General features: G+C 46.7%; 1 protein-coding gene and 1 long non-coding RNA gene across 5 annotated transcripts; one reads left to right on the forward strand and one right to left on the reverse strand.

Moving 5' to 3' along the window:
• Window positions 1-68: 68 nt before the first annotated feature.
• On the reverse strand, window positions 69-21,051 carry masp1 (MBL associated serine protease 1). The gene is made up of 13 exons (XM_085429529.1): window positions 20,645-21,051; window positions 13,938-14,160; window positions 13,672-13,849; window positions 13,249-13,380; window positions 11,861-12,057; window positions 11,640-11,787; window positions 11,451-11,569; window positions 11,107-11,185; window positions 9,926-10,051; window positions 9,658-9,732; window positions 7,309-7,556; window positions 7,016-7,204; window positions 69-1,645 (listed from the first exon to the last, which is right to left on the reverse strand). The coding sequence occupies exons 1-13, from the start codon at window positions 20,647-20,649 to the stop codon at window positions 1,178-1,180; spliced, it is 2,187 nt and encodes a 728-aa protein (XP_085285655.1). The 5' UTR covers window positions 20,650-21,051; the 3' UTR covers window positions 69-1,177.
• LOC146654842 (uncharacterized) lies at window positions 7,512-9,587 on the forward strand. Of its 4 annotated transcripts, XR_014907133.1 has the most exons (4): window positions 7,586-7,633; window positions 7,666-7,697; window positions 7,746-7,825; window positions 8,030-9,587. It is a non-coding gene; the product is annotated as an uncharacterized LOC146654842 (long non-coding RNA). The 4 variants fall into 4 exon arrangements; XR_014907134.1 differs by lacking the exon at window positions 7,746-7,825 and having other exon boundaries at window positions 7,512-7,617; window positions 8,002-9,587; XR_014907132.1 differs by having other exon boundaries at window positions 7,573-7,617; window positions 7,746-9,587.
• Window positions 21,052-21,229: the final 178 nt, after the last annotated feature.

Here is a 21,229-nt window from a genome sequence, read left to right on the forward strand (position 1 = left end):
TACACTACAGTGGGGAAAGTACAAGAGGAAAAAAGAGACCCCTACTCATGCTGTGCTTCCATGGTAGGACAGCATGAGAACAGGAAACAAAAAACTCCTTTGCACAAAAAAGCACATAAATGTCCACAGCACAACATTGTGAAGACATGACAAGCCACAGGGGTGGGTGGGGGGTGAGGAGTAATCCGAAGAAACACAGCAGCCACCCTGCACAGCGCTATCATTCCAGCGCGGCACACAGACCCGCCGTGTTCCCTCGCCGGAAACAAGCATCGAAGGCGTTGGAAAGGGAGGGGGGATGAGTGAGTGCCTATCAGTGTAAGTGTATGTGTGTGCGTGTCCATAGTTCAGCGGAGACAGTGTCCTTCGCTCTATCAGGCTAAGTAAACAGTCTGCCAGCCAACCCAGGTGGCCTTCATGGGACGGGAAGAATAGTCATCACACAGTCGTTATCAGGGAGTTGGGAGTTGTTTTGGTGGGCTCCAGCCTTGGGCCTAGCAGCTGGCGCCGTGGTGTCCAAATGTTGAATATTGTTGATTTCTCCTTTGTGAGCAGCTCAAATTTAGCCCTCTGACACTGGTCCCTCGATCTCCCGTTGGAGAGCCGCGAGCCTCCCCATGATGGTATCAAACTTCTGTTCCATGGTGTTGTCAGTCTTTTGATTCTGAGACCTCACAACTGCAGTGATCCGTTCCGCGATGTTTTCCAACTGTCGCTCAAGGGTGTCATTTTGAGCAGGCCTTTCGCTGATGTTTCCCCTCATACCAAGGACTGAGGAAATCGGACAAATACCTTTTATTAAAACTACTGGCTGGTGCAAAGAAAGCCATAACTCGCAAATGGCTAAACGTGGCTCCACCGTCATTTTTGGACTGGATAGGCATTACCAAGGAAATTTACACAATGGAGAGACTTTTTCATTAAGACTTGCTGCTGATAAATTTGAGAAGTAATGGAAAAAATGGGACCTTTACTTGAATGGAAAAATATTATAAATTCTGGTACCAAAAGTATCATCGCTGTAATTCACCTGTTTGATTTGATTGTACCATAAATGGATACCTTTTTTTTTTAATGCATCTTTGCAAGCCTAGTGCTCTGTACTTGTTAATGTCTGAATGTTTTGTAAAAAATATACAAAACTACCAATAAAAACAAAGTGTTAAAAAACCCAGCATCACCACCAGGGGGCAGCGTGAAGGTGGCTCTGTATCCACTCCACGTATTTGGCCACTCGGGTATAGACTCCATACACTCTCAGACTCCCGCACTCCTCTGGTCCACCCCAGGACACCAACCCAAACACCGCCCACCTCCGGCTGACCTCGTCCTCCATTACAAATGCACCCCCGCTGTCCCCTAGGCAGGTGTCCCGCCCCCCCTCGAAGAAGCCGGCACAGAACATGTTGTCAGTGATGTTGTAGCTGACGGAGCGCGAGGCGTAGCTCGCCTCACACTCGGCCTGGGAGACCACAGGCAGCTTCACATACTGCAGGAGGTCAGAGGTCATCTCGAGGTCGGTGTCCAACACAGGGTCAAAGGTCAGAGTGGATGAGGGGGAGGAAGAAGCAGAGGCATTGGGGTTGGAGATTCCCCAACCAGCAACCACACCCAGAGAGTTGGGGGGAGGTGCCAGGGGGTCATCCTGGGGTAAAGACAGAGGTCAGAGGTCAAGCAGCAGACAGATCAGTAAAATATTTACATCCTTAGTCGATCTGATCTCACTGCCTCAAACAGGCGATGACATCACCAGTAAAAATAAAGAAACATGTGATTCAAAAATACTGGAAATAAAGCAAACGTGTCCACATCGAGCCCAAAGCAGACGTGTCTGAGACGTCATTGCTGAACAGTCATTTAAGATTAGTTAGTAAATAACAATTAGCTAATGTTGTTCATGAGACTAAAATCATCTCACTGTGTTAATGTAAATATAATATGGCCAATGTTATAGTATTGTCAGATTATTATGAGATATATATATATATATATATATATATATGTATATATATATATATCTCGTAGTGGTTAGACTACACGCCTTTGGAACCCAGGATCGCAAATTCGATTCCTGCCTTGGGCATCTGTATCCAGTAAGGGTCCTAAGGCTAGACCCCCTATGCTAAGCGAGCCTACCGCAGACATGAGCGAGACAGATAAATATGAAGGCGTCGCCCGGATCAACAAGGTCCGCGTCAGGTGTTGAGGAACCAGGGCACCCTGACGAAAAGTGGGCTACTGGAACAAGAAGGCATCGGTGGGCAAGAGACGAAAACAGGGCGTTGTTGGAATGCTACTACGCAAGTAACCCCGGCGGCAGGGGCTACATGAATAGGATGACGGACCTATGGATTCTTCGATACCCAACATCCACAATGACGGCGAAACAACTAGTAGCTCAGTGTTCCAACATTCGAAAGAAGGGACTGCTCTCACAGCTAGAGATTGACGAGGTACAACACAAATGCTACGGCAAGGAGGAGTCAGGACGCCAGGTCAGGGGGGAGATATCATCACCCCCACCCGAGATTGGGTACATAGCCCCAAGTGTGATAGGAGAAGGATCGTTGAGTGCGAGAGGAACTGACCTGAAAAATAGGATAATGGCCAAGCTTGAAACCTGGATCCCCCGTAGCCGGTTACCAAGATTACGTGAAGTACCCTCAGAAGGTCTGCTAGATGATGTTAATGCAGCACTACGGACAATACCTACAACCACGATTACCGACACTAACAAGCTGATCTACAATACGGCAGCAGTGATCAGTGAGATGCTTGGCTACAAGTTGAACAGCCACAAGGGGCAGTACCCTCCATGGAGAAGGAGGCTAGAGGGCAAGATCAAAGTAGCACGGAGGGAGGTTAGCCAACTAACGGAGTTGCAGAAAGGTGCGACAAAGAAGGTGCATAAGAAATACAGCAAGCTGTCCATACCTGAGGCCTTGGAAACTGCCAAGCAAAGACTCACAGCCTTGGCCAGCCGCTTGAGGAGGTACACCAGAGAGATAGAAGGCAGGAGAATAAACCAGCTGTTCTCCACAGAACCAGCAAAGGTGTACTCTCAGTGGCAAGGGAACAATAATAAGAGAACAGCACCACCAAGGCTGGAGACGGAGCAATACTGGAAGAGCATATGGGAGAAGGACGCAACCCATAACGGCAATGCTCAGTGGCTAGTGGATCTGAGGGCAGACCACAGCGACCTCCCTGAACAGGGTCCAGTAACCATCACAGTGGCAGATATCCAAGAAAGGGTCTCCAGTATGAAGAGTTGGACAGCACCAGGGCCCGACATGGTTCACGCCTACTGGCTGAAGAAGCTGACTGCACTCCACGAGCGTCTGGCAGCACAAATGAACCAGCTGCTAGTTAACGAGAGACACCCGGAATGGCTAACTGAAGGCCGGACGGTCCTGATCCCCAAGGACCCCAAGAAGGGACCGGTCCCCTCCAACTACCGACCAATAACCTGCCTCAGTACTACATGGAAGCTCCTGTCAGGCATCATATCGGCTAAGATGAACAGGCACATGGGTCAATACATGAGTGGGACACAGAAAGGAATTGGCAAGAATACCAGAGGCGCAAAACACCAGCTACTGGTAGACAGAACAATCAGCCGAGACTGCAAGACCAGACTGACCAACCTGTGCACTGCCTGGATTGATTACAAGAAGGCCTATGACTCAATGCCCCACAGCTGGATACTGGAATGCCTAGAATTGTACAAGATCAATGGGACCCTAAGAGCCTTCATCAGGAACTCAATGGGGATGTGGCGTACAACACTAGAGGCCAACTCCAAGCCCATAGCACAAGTCACCATCAAGTGCGGGATCTACCAAGGAGATGCTCTGTCCCCACTGCTGTTCTGCATAGGCCTGAACCCCCTCAGTGAGATCATTAACAAGACTGGCTACGGATACCGACTACGGAACGGAGCAGTTGTCAGCCACCTCCTGTACATGGATGACATCAAGCTGTATGCCAAGAGTGAACGAGACATCGATTCACTGATCCACACTACCAGGCTATACAGCAATGACATTGGAATGTCGTTCGGACTGGAGAAGTGTAGTCGGATGGTATCAAAGAGAGGGAAGGTAGTCAGAACTGAGGGGATTGAACTACCAGAAGGCAACATTGCAGACATAGAGGACAGTTACAAGTACCTGGGGATCCCGCAGGCAAATGGGAACCATGAAGAGGCCGCTAGAAAGGCTGCAACCACCAAGTACCTGCAGAGGGTCAGGCAAGTCCTGAGGAGTCAGCTGAATGGTAAGAACAAGATCCGGGCCATCAACACGTACGCCCTGCCCGTGATCAGGTACCCTGCTGGGGTAATAGGCTGGCCAAAGGAGGAGATGGAAGCCACTGACATAAAGACAAGAAAGCTCCTTACCATGCATGGAGGGTTTCACCCCAAGTCCAGCACCCTGAGGCTGTACGCTAAGCGGAAGGAAGGGGGCCGGGGACTGGTGAGTGTCAGCACCACAGTCCAGGATGAGACAACGAACATCCAAGAATACATTGGGAAGATGGCCCCAACTGACCGAGTGCTCAGTGAATACCTCAGGCAGCAAAAACCCAAGAAAGAGGAGGGAGACGAGGAACCATCATGGAAGGACAGGCCCCTGCACGGTATGTACCACCGGCAGATAGAGGAGGTGGCTGATATCCAGAAATCCTACCAGTGGCTGGACAAAGCTGGACTGAAAGACAGCACAGAGGCACTAATCATGGCAGCACAAGAACAAGCTCTGAGTACAAGATCCATAGAGGCTGGGGTCTATCACACCAGGCAAGACCCCAGGTGCAGGCTGTGTAAAGATGCCCCAGAGACAATCCAGCACATAACAGCAGGGTGCAAGATGCTAGCAGGCAAGGCATACATGGAACGCCATAACCAAGTGGCCGGCATAGTGTACAGGAACATCTGTGCCGAGTATAACCTGGAAGTCCCGAGGTCAAAATGGGAGATGCCCCCAAGGGTGGTGGAGAATGACCGAGCTAAGATCCTGTGGGACTTCCAGATACAGACGGACAAAATGGTGGTGGCTAACCAACCGGACATAGTGGTGGTAGACAAACAGAAGAAGATGGCCGTAGTGATCGATGTAGCGGTTCCGAATGACAGCAATATCAGGAAGAAGGAACACGAGAAGCTGGAGAAATACCAAGGGCTCAGAGAAGAGCTCGAGAGGATGTGGAGGGTGAAGGTAACGGTGGTCCCCGTGGTAATCGGAGCACTAGGTGCGGTGACTCCCAAGCTAGGCGAGTGGCTCCAGCAGATCCCGGGAACAACATCGGAGATCTCTGTCCAGAAGAGCGCAGTCCTGGGAACAGCTAAGATACTGCGCAGGACCCTCAAGCTCCCAGGCCTCTGGTAGAGGACCCGAGCTTGAAGGATAAACCGCCCGCAGGGGTGTGCTGGGTGTGTGTGTGTATATATATATATAAAAAAAAACACCCAGCACGCCCCTGCGGGCGGTTTATCCGGTTTATCATATATATATATATATATATATATATATATATATATATATATATATATATATATATATATCACTGACTTTCAGCTTGTTGTGTTTGTGGATATATGACTGACTTTAATTATTACACATTGGCACATAAATGAGTGACGTCATATTCAGTACTTTTGACAGTTCACTCTTCGGCCGCTCCATCTTATTAGGGAAATTCCACATACATAAATGTAAATTTCAAAACTCAACCCCATCATTTAATTTGTTTTTGATTGAAATTGAATATTACTTAAACTCTCTTAAATTAACTTCCAATATAAAAGGTTTATCATTGATTGAAATTCATTCAGAAATGTTCAACGAATGAGCTGTCACAACTTTCAAGTACAAAGTTGTTATGAAGTCTGTCACATTCCCCCCTTTTTTTTTTCTTTTTTATCCTTTATTTATTTCATTGTACTGTATATTGTTACTCTTATTTGCCTTGTATGTCTACTGTACAAACTGAACTGGAATGACTGACTGTTCGCTTTATAATTTCAATAAAGTTTGGGAAAAAAAGAAAAAAAAAAACCTCTTTGGCCGCTCCCGTCTGCCGTATTTTGCGGCAAAATAATCCACACCCACCGCCGCGCTCTGAATTGTGGGATATATGGGACCACAAAGCGTGCACCGGACCACGCTTGATATTTGGGGAAATCGACGGCGGATTTGGAGTATGCATTTCAATTCAATTCAATTTTATTTATATAGCGCCAAATCACAACATAAGTCGCCTCAAGGCGCTTCATAGATACAGAGAAAAACCCAACAATCATATGACCCCCTATGAGCAAGCACTTTGGCAACAGTGGGAAGGAAAAACTCCCTTTTAACAGGAAGAAACCTCCGGCAGAACCAGGCTCAGGGAGGGGCGGGGCCATCTGCTGTGATTGGTTGGGGGGGGGGCATTTGAAGCACACTTCGAATTGGGACAGCCGTCGTCGTGTGGCGGTGACGTAACCGCACTTGAAATGCGTACTTCAAGCGTGCAGACCCTGAAATGGGACACAGCCTCAGTGTCGAGGAGTAGCTCCTCCCCCCGTCTTTAATGAGGGGACCAGCTGACCTTTGGAGCAAGCTCAGCATAGGTGAGGTTCGGCTTCACGTTCATGCACTGCTGCTGAGCACCATGCTTTGTTTTTACCCCGACTTTGCCAAGCACACTCTGGCAGACTCACGGACACCTGTACAGGTAAGGAGGCCTTAACCGGGTCTTCCTGCCTGAAGAGCTCAGGAAAGCTAACTCCACCTAATCACTGAGATCCTTTTAAAGTCATTCTAGTTTTTTATAAAGCAGACTTTTATTATTAGTTTTACATTTTCAGTCTCTTACAAGGATTTTAATTCTGTCTGTTAACATGTCTGTCTGATAACCTTTGTGTCTGTCAGCTCAGAGGTCCTCTCCCTGTGACCTCTGACCTTTGTGTTGGGAGATCACACCTAAGTGAACACGGCTTTGTGCAGACTCAGCTGGAGCTGTGACCCACCTGTGTGTGAGGCAGTGGGAGACAGACTGGACGGATGAGTTGGTTAAACTCCACCCGCTCACTCAGCCTCAGCAGGGCGATGTCGTTGTTGTAGTTGTTGGGTTGGAAGTCCGGGTGGAGGAAGATCCGGTCTACGGAGAGGTTGGTGGCCCGACGTTTGTCTCTGGCATCATGGAGACCAAGGAAGACCTGAAGGACAGAACAAGCAGGTCACTTACAGCCGATAAGCATCCGTCCCACGGTTTGGCAGAGACACAAAGCTGATCACAGATATAGGAGAGAACTTCAGAAACCTTGACGTGGTCAGCGGCCACGGGAACGACACTGGTGTCCCTCCTCAGGGACCGCAGGATGTGGGCAGCTGTGAGGACCCAGGACTCCGACAGCAGGGCCCCAGAGCCGAACCAGCGATCCTCTGGGACCCTGGACAGGTCCTCCACACTGAGCAGGACCTGCCAGGGGAAGAAGCCAGGCTCAGCGCTACGACCGCCCACAATCCGCTTCACCTGAGGGGGGAGAGGGCGGGATGGCTGGCCGCAGGCTGGACACGCAGAGACATCAGGCAGACAGGTTATCAGACAGACAGATGAACAGGCAGACAGGTGAACAGGCAGACAGGTGAACAGACAGACAGGTGAACAGACAGACAGGTGAACAGGCAGACAGGTGATCAGGCAGACAGGTTATCAGACAGACAGGTTAACAGGCAGACAGGTTATCAGACAGACAGGTGAACAGGCAGACAGGTGAACAGACAGACAGGTGAACAGGCAGACAGGTGAACAGGCAGACAGGTTATCAGACAGACAGGTTAACAGGCAGACAGGTTATCAGACAGACAGGTGAACAGGCAGACAGGTGAACAGACAGACAGGTGAACAGGCAGACAGGTGAACAGACAGACAGGTTATCAGACAGACAGGTGAACAGACAGACAGGTGAACAGGCAGACAGGTGAACAGACAGACAGGTTATCAGGCAGACAGGTGAACAGGCAGACAGGTGAACAGACAGGTGAACAGGCAGACAGGTGAACAGGCAGACAGGTTATCAGACAGACAGGTTATCAGACAGACAGGTGAACAGGCAGACAGGTTATCAGGCAGACAGGTGAACAGGCAGACAGGTGAACAGACAGGTGAACAGGCAGACAGGTGAACAGGCAGACAGGTTATCAGACAGACAGGTGAACAGACAGACAGGTGAACAGGCAGACAGGTGAACAGACAGACAGGTGAACAGGTAGACAGGTGAAAAGAAAGACAGGTGAACAGACAGACAGGTTATCAGACAGACAGGTGAACAGGCAGACAGGTTAACAGACAGACAGGTGAACAGGCAGACAGGTGAACAGACAGACAGGTTATCAGGCAGACAGGTGAACAGGCAGACAGTTTATCAGACAGACAGGTGAACAGGCAGACAGGTGAACAGGCAGACAGGTGAAAAGAAAGACAGGTGAACAGACAGACAGGTTATCAGACAGACAGGTTAACAGACAGACAGGTGAACAGGCAGACAGGTGAACAGGCAGACAGGTTATCAGACAGACAGGTTATCAGACAGACAGGTGAACAGGCAGACAGGTGAACAGACAGACAGGTGAAAAGAAAGACAGGTTATCAGACAGACAGGTGAACAGACAGACAGGTGAACAGGCAGACAGGTGAACAGACAGACAGGTTATCAGACAGACAGGTGAACAGACAGACAGGTGAACAGGCAGACAGGTGAACAGACAGACAGGTTATCAGGCAGACAGGTGAACAGGCAGACAGGTGAACAGGCAGACAGGTGAACAGACAGGTGAACAGGCAGACAGGTGAACAGGCAGACAGGTTATCAGACAGACAGGTTAACAGGCAGACAGGTTAACAGGCAGACAGGTGAACAGGCAGACAGGTTATCAGACAGACAGGTGAACAGACAGACAGGTGAACAGGCAGACAGGTTATCAGACAGACAGGTTATCAGACAGACAGGTGAACAGACAGACAGGTTATCAGACAGACAGGTGAACAGGCAGACAGGTGAACAGACAGACAGGTGAAAAGAAAGACAGGTGAACAGACAGACAGGTTATCAGACAGACAGGTGAACAGGCAGACAGGTTAACAGACAGACAGGTGAACAGGCAGACAGGTGAACAGACAGGTTATCAGGCAGACAGGTGAACAGGCAGACAGGTTATCAGACAGACAGGTGAACAGGCAGACAGGTGAACAGGCAGACAGGTGAAAAGAAAGACAGGTGAACAGACAGACAGGTTAACAGACAGACAGGTGAACAGGCAGACAGGTTATCAGACAGACAGGTTATCAGACAGACAGGTGAACAGGCAGACAGGTGAACAGGCAGACAGGTGAAAAGAAAGACAGGTGAAAAGAAAGACAGGTGAACAGACAGACAGGTTATCAGACAGACAGGTGAACAGGCAGACAGGTGAACAGGCAGACAGGTTATCAGACAGACAGGTGAACAGGCAGACAGGTGAACAGGCAGACGGGTTAACAGACAGACGGGTTATCAGAAAGACAGGTGAACAGACAGACAGGTGAACAGGCAGACGGGTTAACAGACAGACGGGTTAACAGACAGACGGGTTAACAGACAGACAGGTGAACAGGCAGACGGGCAGGTACTTGGCAGACAGGTGGGTACTGTGCTCCTTCCTTCTGAATCAACCCAGTCTCCACTCAGACCACACCTGTATGAAGCTACAAACAGTAACCGGAGTGTGAGGAGGCCTCTGGTTATCAATAGCAGGTCCAGTTTTTATCAACATGTTTAAAAACAGATGAGGAGCAAATTGCCCAAAGATGAGAACAAAATAATAAAAATGAATAAAAACATTTCCTTACTACACTGCACAGCAACCACTGAAGGAAACCAAACAGGAAGACCTCTTACTGTTAAGCTGGACGCCGCCCTCCCTGCACACGTACTGAACGGTCGCACCGAACAGTGTGCTGTTGTCATGGTTACCAAATACCACGTCAGCCATGTCGACCATCTTTGGACTCCCACAATCCACCACTGTGACAGACAGGACAAAAACACCAATCAGCTTTGAGTCTGAGCAGAAAGGAGGAAGAATGAGCCAGAACCAAACTACAGCTGACCGACAGCGACAACGAATCAGAACTGACGTGTTCCAATGATCCAGACACGTGAGTGTGACGTGATTTTAATCTGAAACTCATCTCAACGTAACGTGAGACCCGACAGGCTGAAGAGTCAGCGTGTCCTGAAGGGGGCGTCACGGGAACACGCATCGAGACAAAGAACGCGAACACGTGTGACAGAAACACATCAGCGCCGCGATCCCTGAATGTGAGTCACAGACACTCGACAGAAGCTTCTGGTTTTACGCTTTATTGGAAAATACAGACACATCAACACTGTTCGCTCCTGCAGTATCTTTATTAGCCAATGAGACTGGCTTGCTCATTAAGCTAGGCTGTGATTGGTCCGGATGCTGGACAGAGAGCTTGGCTTCCTCCTGGAGTCTGCAGAGAAACGAGAGCGAGAGGAAAGTGTGTGAGCAGACCTGAACTGTCTCTCAGCACCTGCACAGACAGCTACCTGTCAGTCTCAAAACTGATCTGCAGGACGCCACGGCGGTGCCTGCCTACCACAGCACGACCGGCCTGGTCAGCCAGTCCCCCCCTCCCCGCGGTGGTAAAATAAACATGTCAGTCGTAACTCACCTGTTTGCATTATTAGGGGCGTGGCCTCTGCGACTGACATGTGGATGGTGACACAGGTGGCTGTAGCTACTAACTTCACCTGAGCTGGACCCGTGGGCCGTGTTTGTGCTGTTGGAGCCTTTTAATGACATCATGTGACCAATAACATGGCTGCTGTGAGGTCACTACTGTACTAACAGAGCATCAGAAAAGGCGGAGCTTCAGGTTTACTAAACGAAAGCCTAACTAGCACTACTGTGACGCTCCTGTAGAGTCTGCAGAGAGCCAGCAGGTGGCGTGTGTGCTCCAGGAAACAGGTTGCAGCAGCAGTAACCCAGACTCAAACACGGGAGACACTGAAACACAAACACTCTGGAGAGGTCAAAGGTCGAGCAGTCTTACTGTGGCACGGAGGAGGACGGTCGCTCCACGATCCATCGGCCCGGCAGTCGATCTGATAGTGATCCAGGTGACCTCCGTCCTGAGCAGAGACAGCGCAGCCAGGTTAGCAACAAGCAGCATCACTGCAGACCATGTGACCCGCACAGCTGATCTACACCTGTGGCGCATAGCTCGGACGCACGCCGCGTTCGCGCTCTGCGTGACCGATCCGTTTGACAGTTCGATCTGTCAAACGGACGCCAGTGCGCTGGCCCATTCCTTCACGTGCGCAGCGCCGCTGTTTTTGAAACAAACTAAACATCATTTGGGTTGACCAAACTCAGCTGATGTGACACGCCCCCTACCTTCAGCAGGTGGTATCCAGGCTCACAGGTGAACAGGATGTGGTCTTTAAAGAAGTATTCTGATTGGAAGGGGTTCATCAGGGCGTTGGGCGGAGTATTGGGCACGGGACATTGACTTCCTGTCAGGAGACAATAAAAGCTATAACTCCCAGCTGTGTGTCTGTTTGCATCACCTGGACATGGACTCACCTGTAGCCGTGTAGCCGAGCCTCCAGCCGAGGTTTTCTCCAGAGCTATCGCTGTGGAACACGATGGAGGCCACGTTGCTGTCGGTCTGAATGACTCCTGGAGATCGATCGCCGCAGAACGGACCGAACACAGCACTTCCTGCTTTAATCTGACAGGAAAACAGCTGATTAACAGCTCCAACACGTCACCCGAGTGTGTGTCTGTGTGTGTGTTTTCTTCACCTTAATGTAGTCATAGGGACAGCTGACGTCAGGGTGATCCTCCACATCAAAGTGTGAGTCAAACTGGAGGCGGAGCCTGAAGCCATCCTCCACCTCGATGCGGTACAAGCACTCGCAGCTCTTTGGGTACGGAGCAGGGAAGTCAATGCTGCTCAGAACTCCGGAGCGTTCCCTGAACACATCGCTGCTGCACTCCACTGAACAGAATAGAATTCAACTTTACTGTGATTGCACACGTCACAAGTGCAAGACAACAGAAATGCAGTTTGCATCCATCCAGAAAGTGCTTTGGCAATAATATTGATATATTACAAAATATGGATCTATTATAGGTATGTTACAATGTACACCGTATGAAGGCATGTTATGAATATGCTCTAAGTATGTACTGGCTGCAGTGAGTGTACAAGCTATGAACAGGATATAAATATGGTTAAAATATGAAAACTATTTGAGATTGTAGAGATACAATTGCTACTATTAATAAACAGTTGTAGAACTATAATTATTGTATTGTACAGAATGATTGTCTATACATCATTTACAGTAGTGCATTTTAGCACACACGCGCACACACACACACACACACACACACACACACACACACACACACACACACACACACACACACACACACACACACACACACACACACACACACACAGAAAAGCAGAGTCAAAAACTGAGTTTGTATATTTGCTCTCTGAGGATCTGCAGGCTTCCTGAAGGACACTCACAGCTCTTCCCACACTGATGTTCGGCTCTCACAGGCTTGTGTGTTTCTATCCAGCTGTGCTTTAATGCACAGCTTTGTGTTTGCACTGTTGTCATGCTGATAGTCAGATGTTTCCAGATGTTCCTGAACGATCACAGTGGATTAAATACTCATTTGTATATCTGTGTTTTGTATCATATTTGTTGCATCCATGTTTGGGAGGGGAAAAAATATGAGACATTAAAGGGGCGTGGCTAACCGGAAGCAAAGAAAAGAGGTGAGACTCAAGACTTTTGCACACTCAGTGTGTTGTGTTATAATGGTTCTGTAATCAGTCAGAGGTCACCGAGAGGTCGTCGCTCTGTAGCAAACCCTCAGACGTGAACACGCACAGGCAGAACTCAGACAGAGCCTGCCTCCCCCACACAGAAACACGCAAATATTTACCACCGATCAGGCGCCGCTATCAGTCACAGCGGGGTCACGGTCCACAGCACTGATCTGTCAGGACACGTGAGGACCCACACATTCCTCCCCCACCCGTGGTTCATGTGGGGCTCATATCTTTGGAAAGCAGAGCCCCGCAGCGCACGCTACTGTACTTGTGGATGAACGCGAGCAATCAGCTGTGGGTGCTGTGGATTATGACACCCGAGCCGATGTCTGCGCTCACCTCTGCAGGTGTGGTTGTCAGAGTGCAGCCGGTAACCATAGCGACAGGAGCAGTAGTATCCTCCGATGTAGTTGTGGCAGAAATGATCGCAGAGCGCGTCCTCGCCACTCCGCTCGCTGCACTCGTCTACGTCTAGAGGGGCGGGGCCAGAGGCGGGACCAGAGGAGACAGGAAACAAGCATCAGATGAGAAACGCAAACAAACTGCGCCTTTTTGTCAGGTGACCTCTGAAACTGAGTCGCACTGAAACAGGAAGTCCGCAGACTCGCTCACTGCTCGTCAGAGTTCTGCTCGGTCCCACCTTCAGACCAGCACCGAGCAGAACTCCGATGAACACCTGAAGGTCCAAACTCCGGCTCCAGAGGAGACGTCATGGCGAGAGACCGAACCCGTCTGCTCGGGCGGGCTGGGTCTGGTTCTTACCCACGGCGCTGTAGTGAGCCACGAACCCGGAGAACCGCTCCTCGTCGGAGAAGTCGGAGGAGAAGAGGAGGCTGAGGGAGTTTCTGGGGGAAGTGAGGGCCTGCTGAGCCGGCACCGCCTCCGTGTCCGTCTGCTCCTTCCCACAGAACAGCGCCAGCACCTCCCCCTCAGCCTCCACCTGCAGACAGAGAACCATAGTTTGTGACATCACTGTGGCGCGCAAACACACACACACACACACCAAAAACTGGCATCCTGTGTCTCACCTTGACGTAGTCGTACTCGCACAGGTAAGACGGCTCCAGGTCGAAGTGGCTGAAGTAGAGCTTGATCTGGAAGCCGTCAGGAATGCTGATGTTCCAGCGCAGCTGCATGTCCCGGGGATACGGCTCCGGGAAGTTTGGTGAGCACAGGCTGCCGTACATCCCCGACAGCGACAGCTGCTGAGCACCGAGTCCGAGCGAGAAGAGCAGCGAGATGAGGATGAGTCTGAGAGGAAGCAAAGCGACACTCGTCAGGACGTCACAGAGGTCCGGCCCCCTCCTCATCAGAGGCCTGGGACCAGGCCCGCACGCATCCTTCTGCGAACGTTACACGCACACCAGCCTGTTCCTATTGCACATGCTCAGTGAAAGCCTGCTCCCACCCAGCACCATCAGTAAACACGCCCTTTTTCTTTGAAAGTAAAATCTCAGCCCACACAAATATATCAACAACAGTGATCACAAAACGGTGTATAACTGAACACAGTCGTGAGATCTTTAACCAGGTCTTCCCATTAACACCTGACCTGCCCAGAGGGTCAGTCAATGAGCTCGTCAATAGCTTCAATGCTAACATGTTAAATGTAATGGACACTATTGCTCCCATTAAGGTGAAGGTTATCTCTGGAAGGAAAAAGTCTCCATGGAGAAACTCCACACTGGTGAAAAATGAAAAAAGAGAGTGTAGGAAAGCTGAGCGCAGATGGAGAAAAACAAACCTCCAGGTTCATTATGACATTTATAAAGAGAAACTTCACAATTATAATTTACAACTGAGGAATGCAAGGAGGTCCTACTTCTCTGACATCATCACTAAAAACAGCCATAATGCTCGGGTCTTATTTTCTACAGTTGACAGGCTAACAAACCCTCCTGTGTCAGTGGCAGCTGAACTTCATTCGACCATGGCCTGCAATGACTTCGCCAAATTCTTCACTGACAAAATCCAAAAAATTAGACAAGCAATTGGTACATCAACAGCAGATCCAGGATATGTACTGTGTCCACCAAAAAACTGTTTAAACACCATGAAACAGTTTCAACCTATTAACAGCAAAGACCTGGAAGACATCTTAGGTCAGCTGAACTCCTCCTCCTGCTGTTTAGATGTCCTGCCAACAAGTTTTTTCAAAAAGGTCTCAAAGACTTTAGAGTCAGACCTGTTACAGATCGTCAACTTTTCTTTATTATCAGGTGTGTTTCCAGAATCACTAAAAACTGCTGTAATCAAACCTATACTGAAAAAGGACAATCTTGACAAGACACAAATGAACAACTACAGGCCGATCTCAAATCTCCCGTTTTTAAGTAAGATCATTGAAAAAGCAGTTTCTCAACAGCTCAGTTACTTCTTAAAACAGAATAATTGCTACGATGCCTTCCAGTCAGGTTTTAGACAGAACCACAGCACTGAAACCGCTCTGACAAAAGTGTTCAATGACATATGTCTGAATACAGACAGTGGAAAAATGTCAGTCCTAGTTTTACTGGATCTCAGTGCAGCATTTGATACAGTTGACCACAACATATTACTCAAACGACTGGAGAACTGGGCAGGTCTTTCAGGAACTGTACTAAACTGGTTCAAAACATACGTAGAAAACAGGAAATACTTTGTATCAATAGGTAACTTCACATCTGAGCAGACAAGTATCACATGTGGAGTTCCCCAAGGTTCCATCTTGGGACCCCTTCTGTTTAACATTTACATGCTCCCACTGGCACAGATTATAAACAACAACAAAATAAACTACCACAGCTATGCAGATGACACACAAATATATATCACAATGTCACCAGGAGACCGAGGCCCTGTACAGGCTCTTGGTAAATGCATTGAGGAAATCAATGACTGGTTGTGCCACAATTTTCTCCAGCTAAACAAAAACAAAACTGAAGTAATAGTCTTTGGCGCCAAAGAAAAACGATTACAGGTCACCAGAGAACTTCAATCTATACATCTAAAAACCACAAACCAGGCGAGAAATTTGGGTGTAGTGATGGATGCAGACCTAAACTTAGAAAAACACATTAAGACAATAACAAAATCAGCTTACTATCACCTCAAGAATATATCAAGGATAAAAGATCTGATGTCTCAACAGGACCTGGAAAAACTAGTCCATGCATTCATCTTTAGTAGGCTTGATTACTGTAACAGCATCTTTACAGGTCTACCTAAAAAATCAGTCAGACAACTACAGCTCATTCAGAACTCTGCTGCTCGAGTCCTCACTAAGACCAAAAAAGTGGACCACATCAGTCCAGCTCTGAGGTCCTTACACTGGCTGCCTGTCCGTCAGAGGATAGACTTTAAAGTCCTGATGCTGGTCTATAAAGCTCTGAATGGTTTAGGACCAAAATGGAGTTCGGTGTATGAAGAGTCAGATGTGGACAAGGCTTATGATAATTTTCTAGATATTTTTACTATGTGGTACAATAAACATTGTCCTGTAAACGAACACATGACAAAGAAAAAAAAGATAAAAAGTCCTTGGCTCACAAAAGGAATTATTAATGCTTGCAAAAAGAAAAACAATCTGTATAAACAGTTTATCAAAGTAAAAACAAAAGAAGTGGAACAAAGATATAAAGCATATAGAAATAAATTGACTGATATTATAAGAACGAGCAAACAACTTTATTATAGAAGAAGATTATATGAAAATAAAAACAATATAAAAGGAACTTGGGATGTGTTAAACAACTTAATTAAACAAGGATCTTCTGGAACATCATATTCTGAATATTTTACTGATGCAAATGGTGAAAATCACAACATGAGTAATATTGTCGATGGGTTCAATAAATTCTTCATAAATGTTGGCCCAGAACTAGCAGCGGACATCCCGTGTCATAAAAATGAAAATATCAGTAATATAAAATCAAATCCCTCTTCACTGTTCCTCTCAGCTACAAATGAGCAAGAAGTAATAAATATCACATTAGAATGTAAAAGTAAGTCTTCAATGGATTATCATGACATAAATATGTCTGTAGTTAAACAGGTTATTCTGAATATTGCTAGTCCCTTAACATATATCTGTAATTTATCATTTCAGTCCGGTTGTTTTCCAAAAAAAATGAAAATTGCGAAAGTAATACCACTATATAAAAGTAATGACAAACACAGTTTTACCAATTATAGGCCTATTTCTCTACTGCCTCAATTCTCAAAAATTCTAGAAAAACTTTTTAATTCAAGATTAGAAAAATTCCTTGAAAAACATCAAATAATTAATGTTGGTCAGTATGGTTTCAGAACGCAAAGAACCACCTCAATGGCGATAATTGAGGCAGTAGAAGAAATTACTGATACACTGGATAAAAATAAATATGCAGTTGGTATTTTTGTTGATCTCAAAAAGGCCTTCGACACAATCAATCACTCAATTTTACTGGATAAATTGGAAAGATATGGTATTCGAGGGAAAGCTGGTAACTGGTTAAAAAGTTACCTAACAGGTCGGGAACAATATGTTAGCATAGGGCATTACCACTCAGAGAAACTTGGTATTACATGTGGTGTTCCCCAAGGGTCAGTGTTGGGACCAAAACTTTTCAATGTATACATAAATGATATTTTTGATGTTTCTCAAGTACTTAAACTCATACTGTTCGCAGATGACACCAACATATTTTTCAGTAGCGATGATTATACTGATCTTGTAATGACCGTAAACAGGGAGCTAAAATTAATAAAAAAATGGATGGACATAAATAAATTATCATTAAATATAAATAAAACTAAAGCAATGTTTTTTGGTAATTTAAAATATAATATAGAATTACCAATTATCATTGAAGGTGTACCAATTGATAACGTGAGTGAAAACAAATTTTTGGGAGTCGTAATTGATAATAAAATTTCATGGAAACCCCACGTCAGACACATAAAAACCTAAATTTCCAGAAGCCTCGCAGTTTTGAACAAAGTGAAACCATACCTTGATAAAGATGCACTTCGTACTCTGTACTGTACCCTGGTTCTTCCATATCTTACATATTGTGTGGAAGTGTGGGGAAACACATATAAAAATACAACTAATCCATGAGTCACAGTACAGAAACGAGCACTGCGTATTATTCACAAGGCTGGTTATCTAGATCATACTCACAAATTCTTTCTTCAGGCAAAGTTACTTAAATTCCAGGATCTGGTTAATTACAATACATCCATAATTTTTTATAAAGCTTTTACTAAACTTTTACCGGCAAATTTACAAACTAGATTTGAAATTCGAGAAAAGGTTTATAATGTGAGAGGCTTTGGAGAATTCAAATTACCCAGAACTCGAACAACCCGTAAAGGCTTTTGTGTGTCTGTATGTGGTGTGAGAATCTGGAACAGTCTGAGTTTACAACTGAAACAATGCAAAAATATTCATAGATTTAAATTCCTCTACAAACAGTTGGTCTGGTCACAGTATACTCAATGATGCTTTTAGTGTGCTCTGTAATGTCTGTTCTCTTACCATTGCTGGTATGGATTCAAAAAAAAAAAAAAAAAGAGTGTGCGTATGTATGTACATATATGTACATGTGTGTGTAGATATATATGTATGTATATGTATGTGTGTATGTGTGTGTTTGTTACTTGTAGTTATTACTGCCTGTTACCTGTGGTAATGCAATTTATAATTTATATATTCTGTATTCAGTTATGAAGGCTCTAATTGTTGTTTGCGAGCTGCAGTTTAGATGCTTGTATGCGCCCGGGGCTGTTGATGGGTCTGTATGCAATGATGGGCGTAGCTGCGGGAAGTTTGTTTTTTTTGTTGATGAGTGAGTATAGGGGTGGGATTTAATAAGTTTTCTTCGTCCCACTCCTTTTTCAGGCAATTTTTGTTTTTTGTTTTGTGCATTTTATGTTCAATATAGGTATTTGTTGTTCCTGAAAATGAACAAATAAATGAAATGAATGAATGAAAATACATCAGTGACCTCCTGACCCAGCATGAACCTTCCAGATCCCTCAGGTCATCTGGATCCGGTCTGTTATCAGTTCCCAGAGTCAGAACCAGACACGGAGAAGCTGCATTCAGCTTTTATGCTCCTTATATCTGGAACAAACTCCCAGAAAGCCTCAGATCAGCTGAAACACTCAGTTTATTTAAATCCAGGTTGAAGACTCACCTGTTCTCAGCTGCATTTGAATAAAGCACCAAATCCACACTTTTAAGCTTAAATTTCAAAACTTACATTTTAACTACTGATTTTATCTACTGTTCTGTTTGTTTGTTTTATTCAATTTTAAATCATGCTTTTTATTTGTTCTTGTTTCTAATGTCTCTGTAAAGCACTTTGAATCACCTTGTTGTTGAATTGTGCTGTACAAATAAACTTGCCTTGCCCCCCTGACACTTTATTTGGTACAGCTGGTTAGCACCTGATTGGACGTCAGTCAGGTTCCAGAAAGGCTGCTTCCTATCAGCAGCCTGTCCGCTCTCCTGACCTCTGACCTTAGCGAGGCATCTGCTGCTCGCTGGATGTTGGAAAGGAAACGCCCGGCCGATGATAGTTTCACATTTTATAACCGCTTTGCTTCAGCTGTTCCTCGGTTTCAGTGACATGTGCAGCCACTACAGTAAACTCACACCCTAACCCAGGGGTCTCAAACCGTGGCCTGGGGGCCACTCGCTGCCCGTACCTTGATGTGCAGAAATATAATGCACTTTGACCCCTGAAGTGACTTTTTGTTAAAATAAGTTCTTTAAAAAGCCAAAAAAGATGAATCTGAAGCCAACATGAGCAGAGAGCACAAACATGCTGAGGCTGTGTGAGTGCAGTGACAGACTCACAAACTCATGCACGCACTTATGTGCAGTTTGTTGCATACAAACACAACGACAGCCGCAGTGCTGCGTGTGTGTGCACAGACCCATGTGTTAGTGAAGAGCAGAGATGGGCAGTAATGTAATCGATTACCAACACTGGTTAAGAGATTGGAAACAAACTCTTGTTACACAACATTTGAAATTTTAAAAACAAACACATTTTAGGAAATATTTGTTTGTTTTGTACTTGAGCACTAGTCAAAGGAGCTTACAGAGAAAAGCGTCTGGACTTCTTTGAGTTGCTTGAAGACGTTTCACCTCTCATCCAGAAGCTTCTTCAGTTCTGTGCCATTGTGAAACCTGACTCCCACCTTCACAGTAAGCTCACCTGAAACTCTGGCTGATTGGGACCCACACCCGGTTTCACACCTTGGCTCAGGCGATTAGAGGATCATCAGGGGGTCCTTTTGTCCCTCTGTGGGGGGGATACTCCCGCTAGGTTTATATCTGGGACTCTCCACCATTTGACTTTAGAACTGAAGAAGCTTCTCGGATGAGAGGTGAAACGTCTTCAAGCAACTTAAAGAAGTCCAGACGCTTTTCTTTGCAAGCTCCTTAGACCACGATGACCTGGATGACTGAGAACCTTCACAGACATACTTGAACGGTAAAATCTCCTCCAATCAGATGACAGAGCCAGCAGTGGCCCGCAGCTCCTTTCACTCTGAGACCCAAGCGCACAAACCTTCATCCTCCCTCTTCATCACCTCCACCTGCGTGAGCGCTGAGCTGCGGGACCACGCCCCCGCGGCGCGTTTATGACACCTGATCACCTGGAGTTCCGCTACACCGCGTCCGTCAGTGAGTCTGAGTATCGATCCTGATCAGCACCGACTACAAGAACCTGCAATCACGTGACCCGAAACTCCTTACCTCATGTTGGACGTGGCAGCTCCTCTCAGCTCCTTCAGCGGCTCCTCCGCTCCTCTGTGCTCCTCCGGACACCGACCCCCGGGTTTCACCCCGGCGTGACGTATACCGAGAGGCTTACGTCATCACGTGCCATGCCGAAGCAGCCTGGAGGAACAGCAGCGCCCTCTGGGGCTCAAAGTGATTCTTTTCGTACTGAAGTCCGTTTGTTTGTTTACCTGTTTTACGTCACAGTTAATCAACTTCCTGTTTCCTGACTGCAGCAGCTGCCAGAGTCCAGTCAGAAAAGACCCGATTTAAGAGATGTACACTTGTAAAAGTAAAAAGTACATCCGGCCTGTGTAACAGTGGCGCAGTCAAAGTACTTTTACATGCAGTACTGCAGTACATCAGCCTCTGGCACGAAGGAAAAACACGTGACCTATCATTAGCTCACCTGAAGACCCTCAGCGTTTTCCTCACATGTCTTTTCACAGTAAAAGCACTAATGACAGCACAGACACTTCCTGTGGTTTTACACAATAAAACCTCTTTGTTAAGAAGTAAGATAAGATGAGTCTTTATTGACCTGACGGCGGGGAAATGCGT

Source organism: Rhamphochromis longiceps, linkage group LG14 (genome assembly GCF_057381845.1).
Source record: "Rhamphochromis longiceps isolate RC_006_pf linkage group LG14, R_longiceps_female_GT1.1, whole genome shotgun sequence".
Lineage (NCBI taxonomy): Eukaryota > Metazoa > Chordata > Actinopteri > Cichliformes > Cichlidae > Rhamphochromis > Rhamphochromis longiceps.

What these genes read in the sequence shown, in the direction of transcription:
- masp1 (XM_085429529.1), bottom strand. An exon ending in GTCCCTATGACTACATTAAG is followed by an intron (nt 11,788 to 11,860) that starts GTGAAGAAAACA and finishes TTTTCCTGTCAG; the next exon opens with ATTAAAGCAGGAAGTGCTGT. An exon ending in TGGCCGCTGACCACGTCAAG is followed by an intron (nt 7,205 to 7,308) that starts GTTTCTGAAGTT and finishes TCTGTCCTTCAG; the next exon opens with GTCTTCCTTGGTCTCCATGA.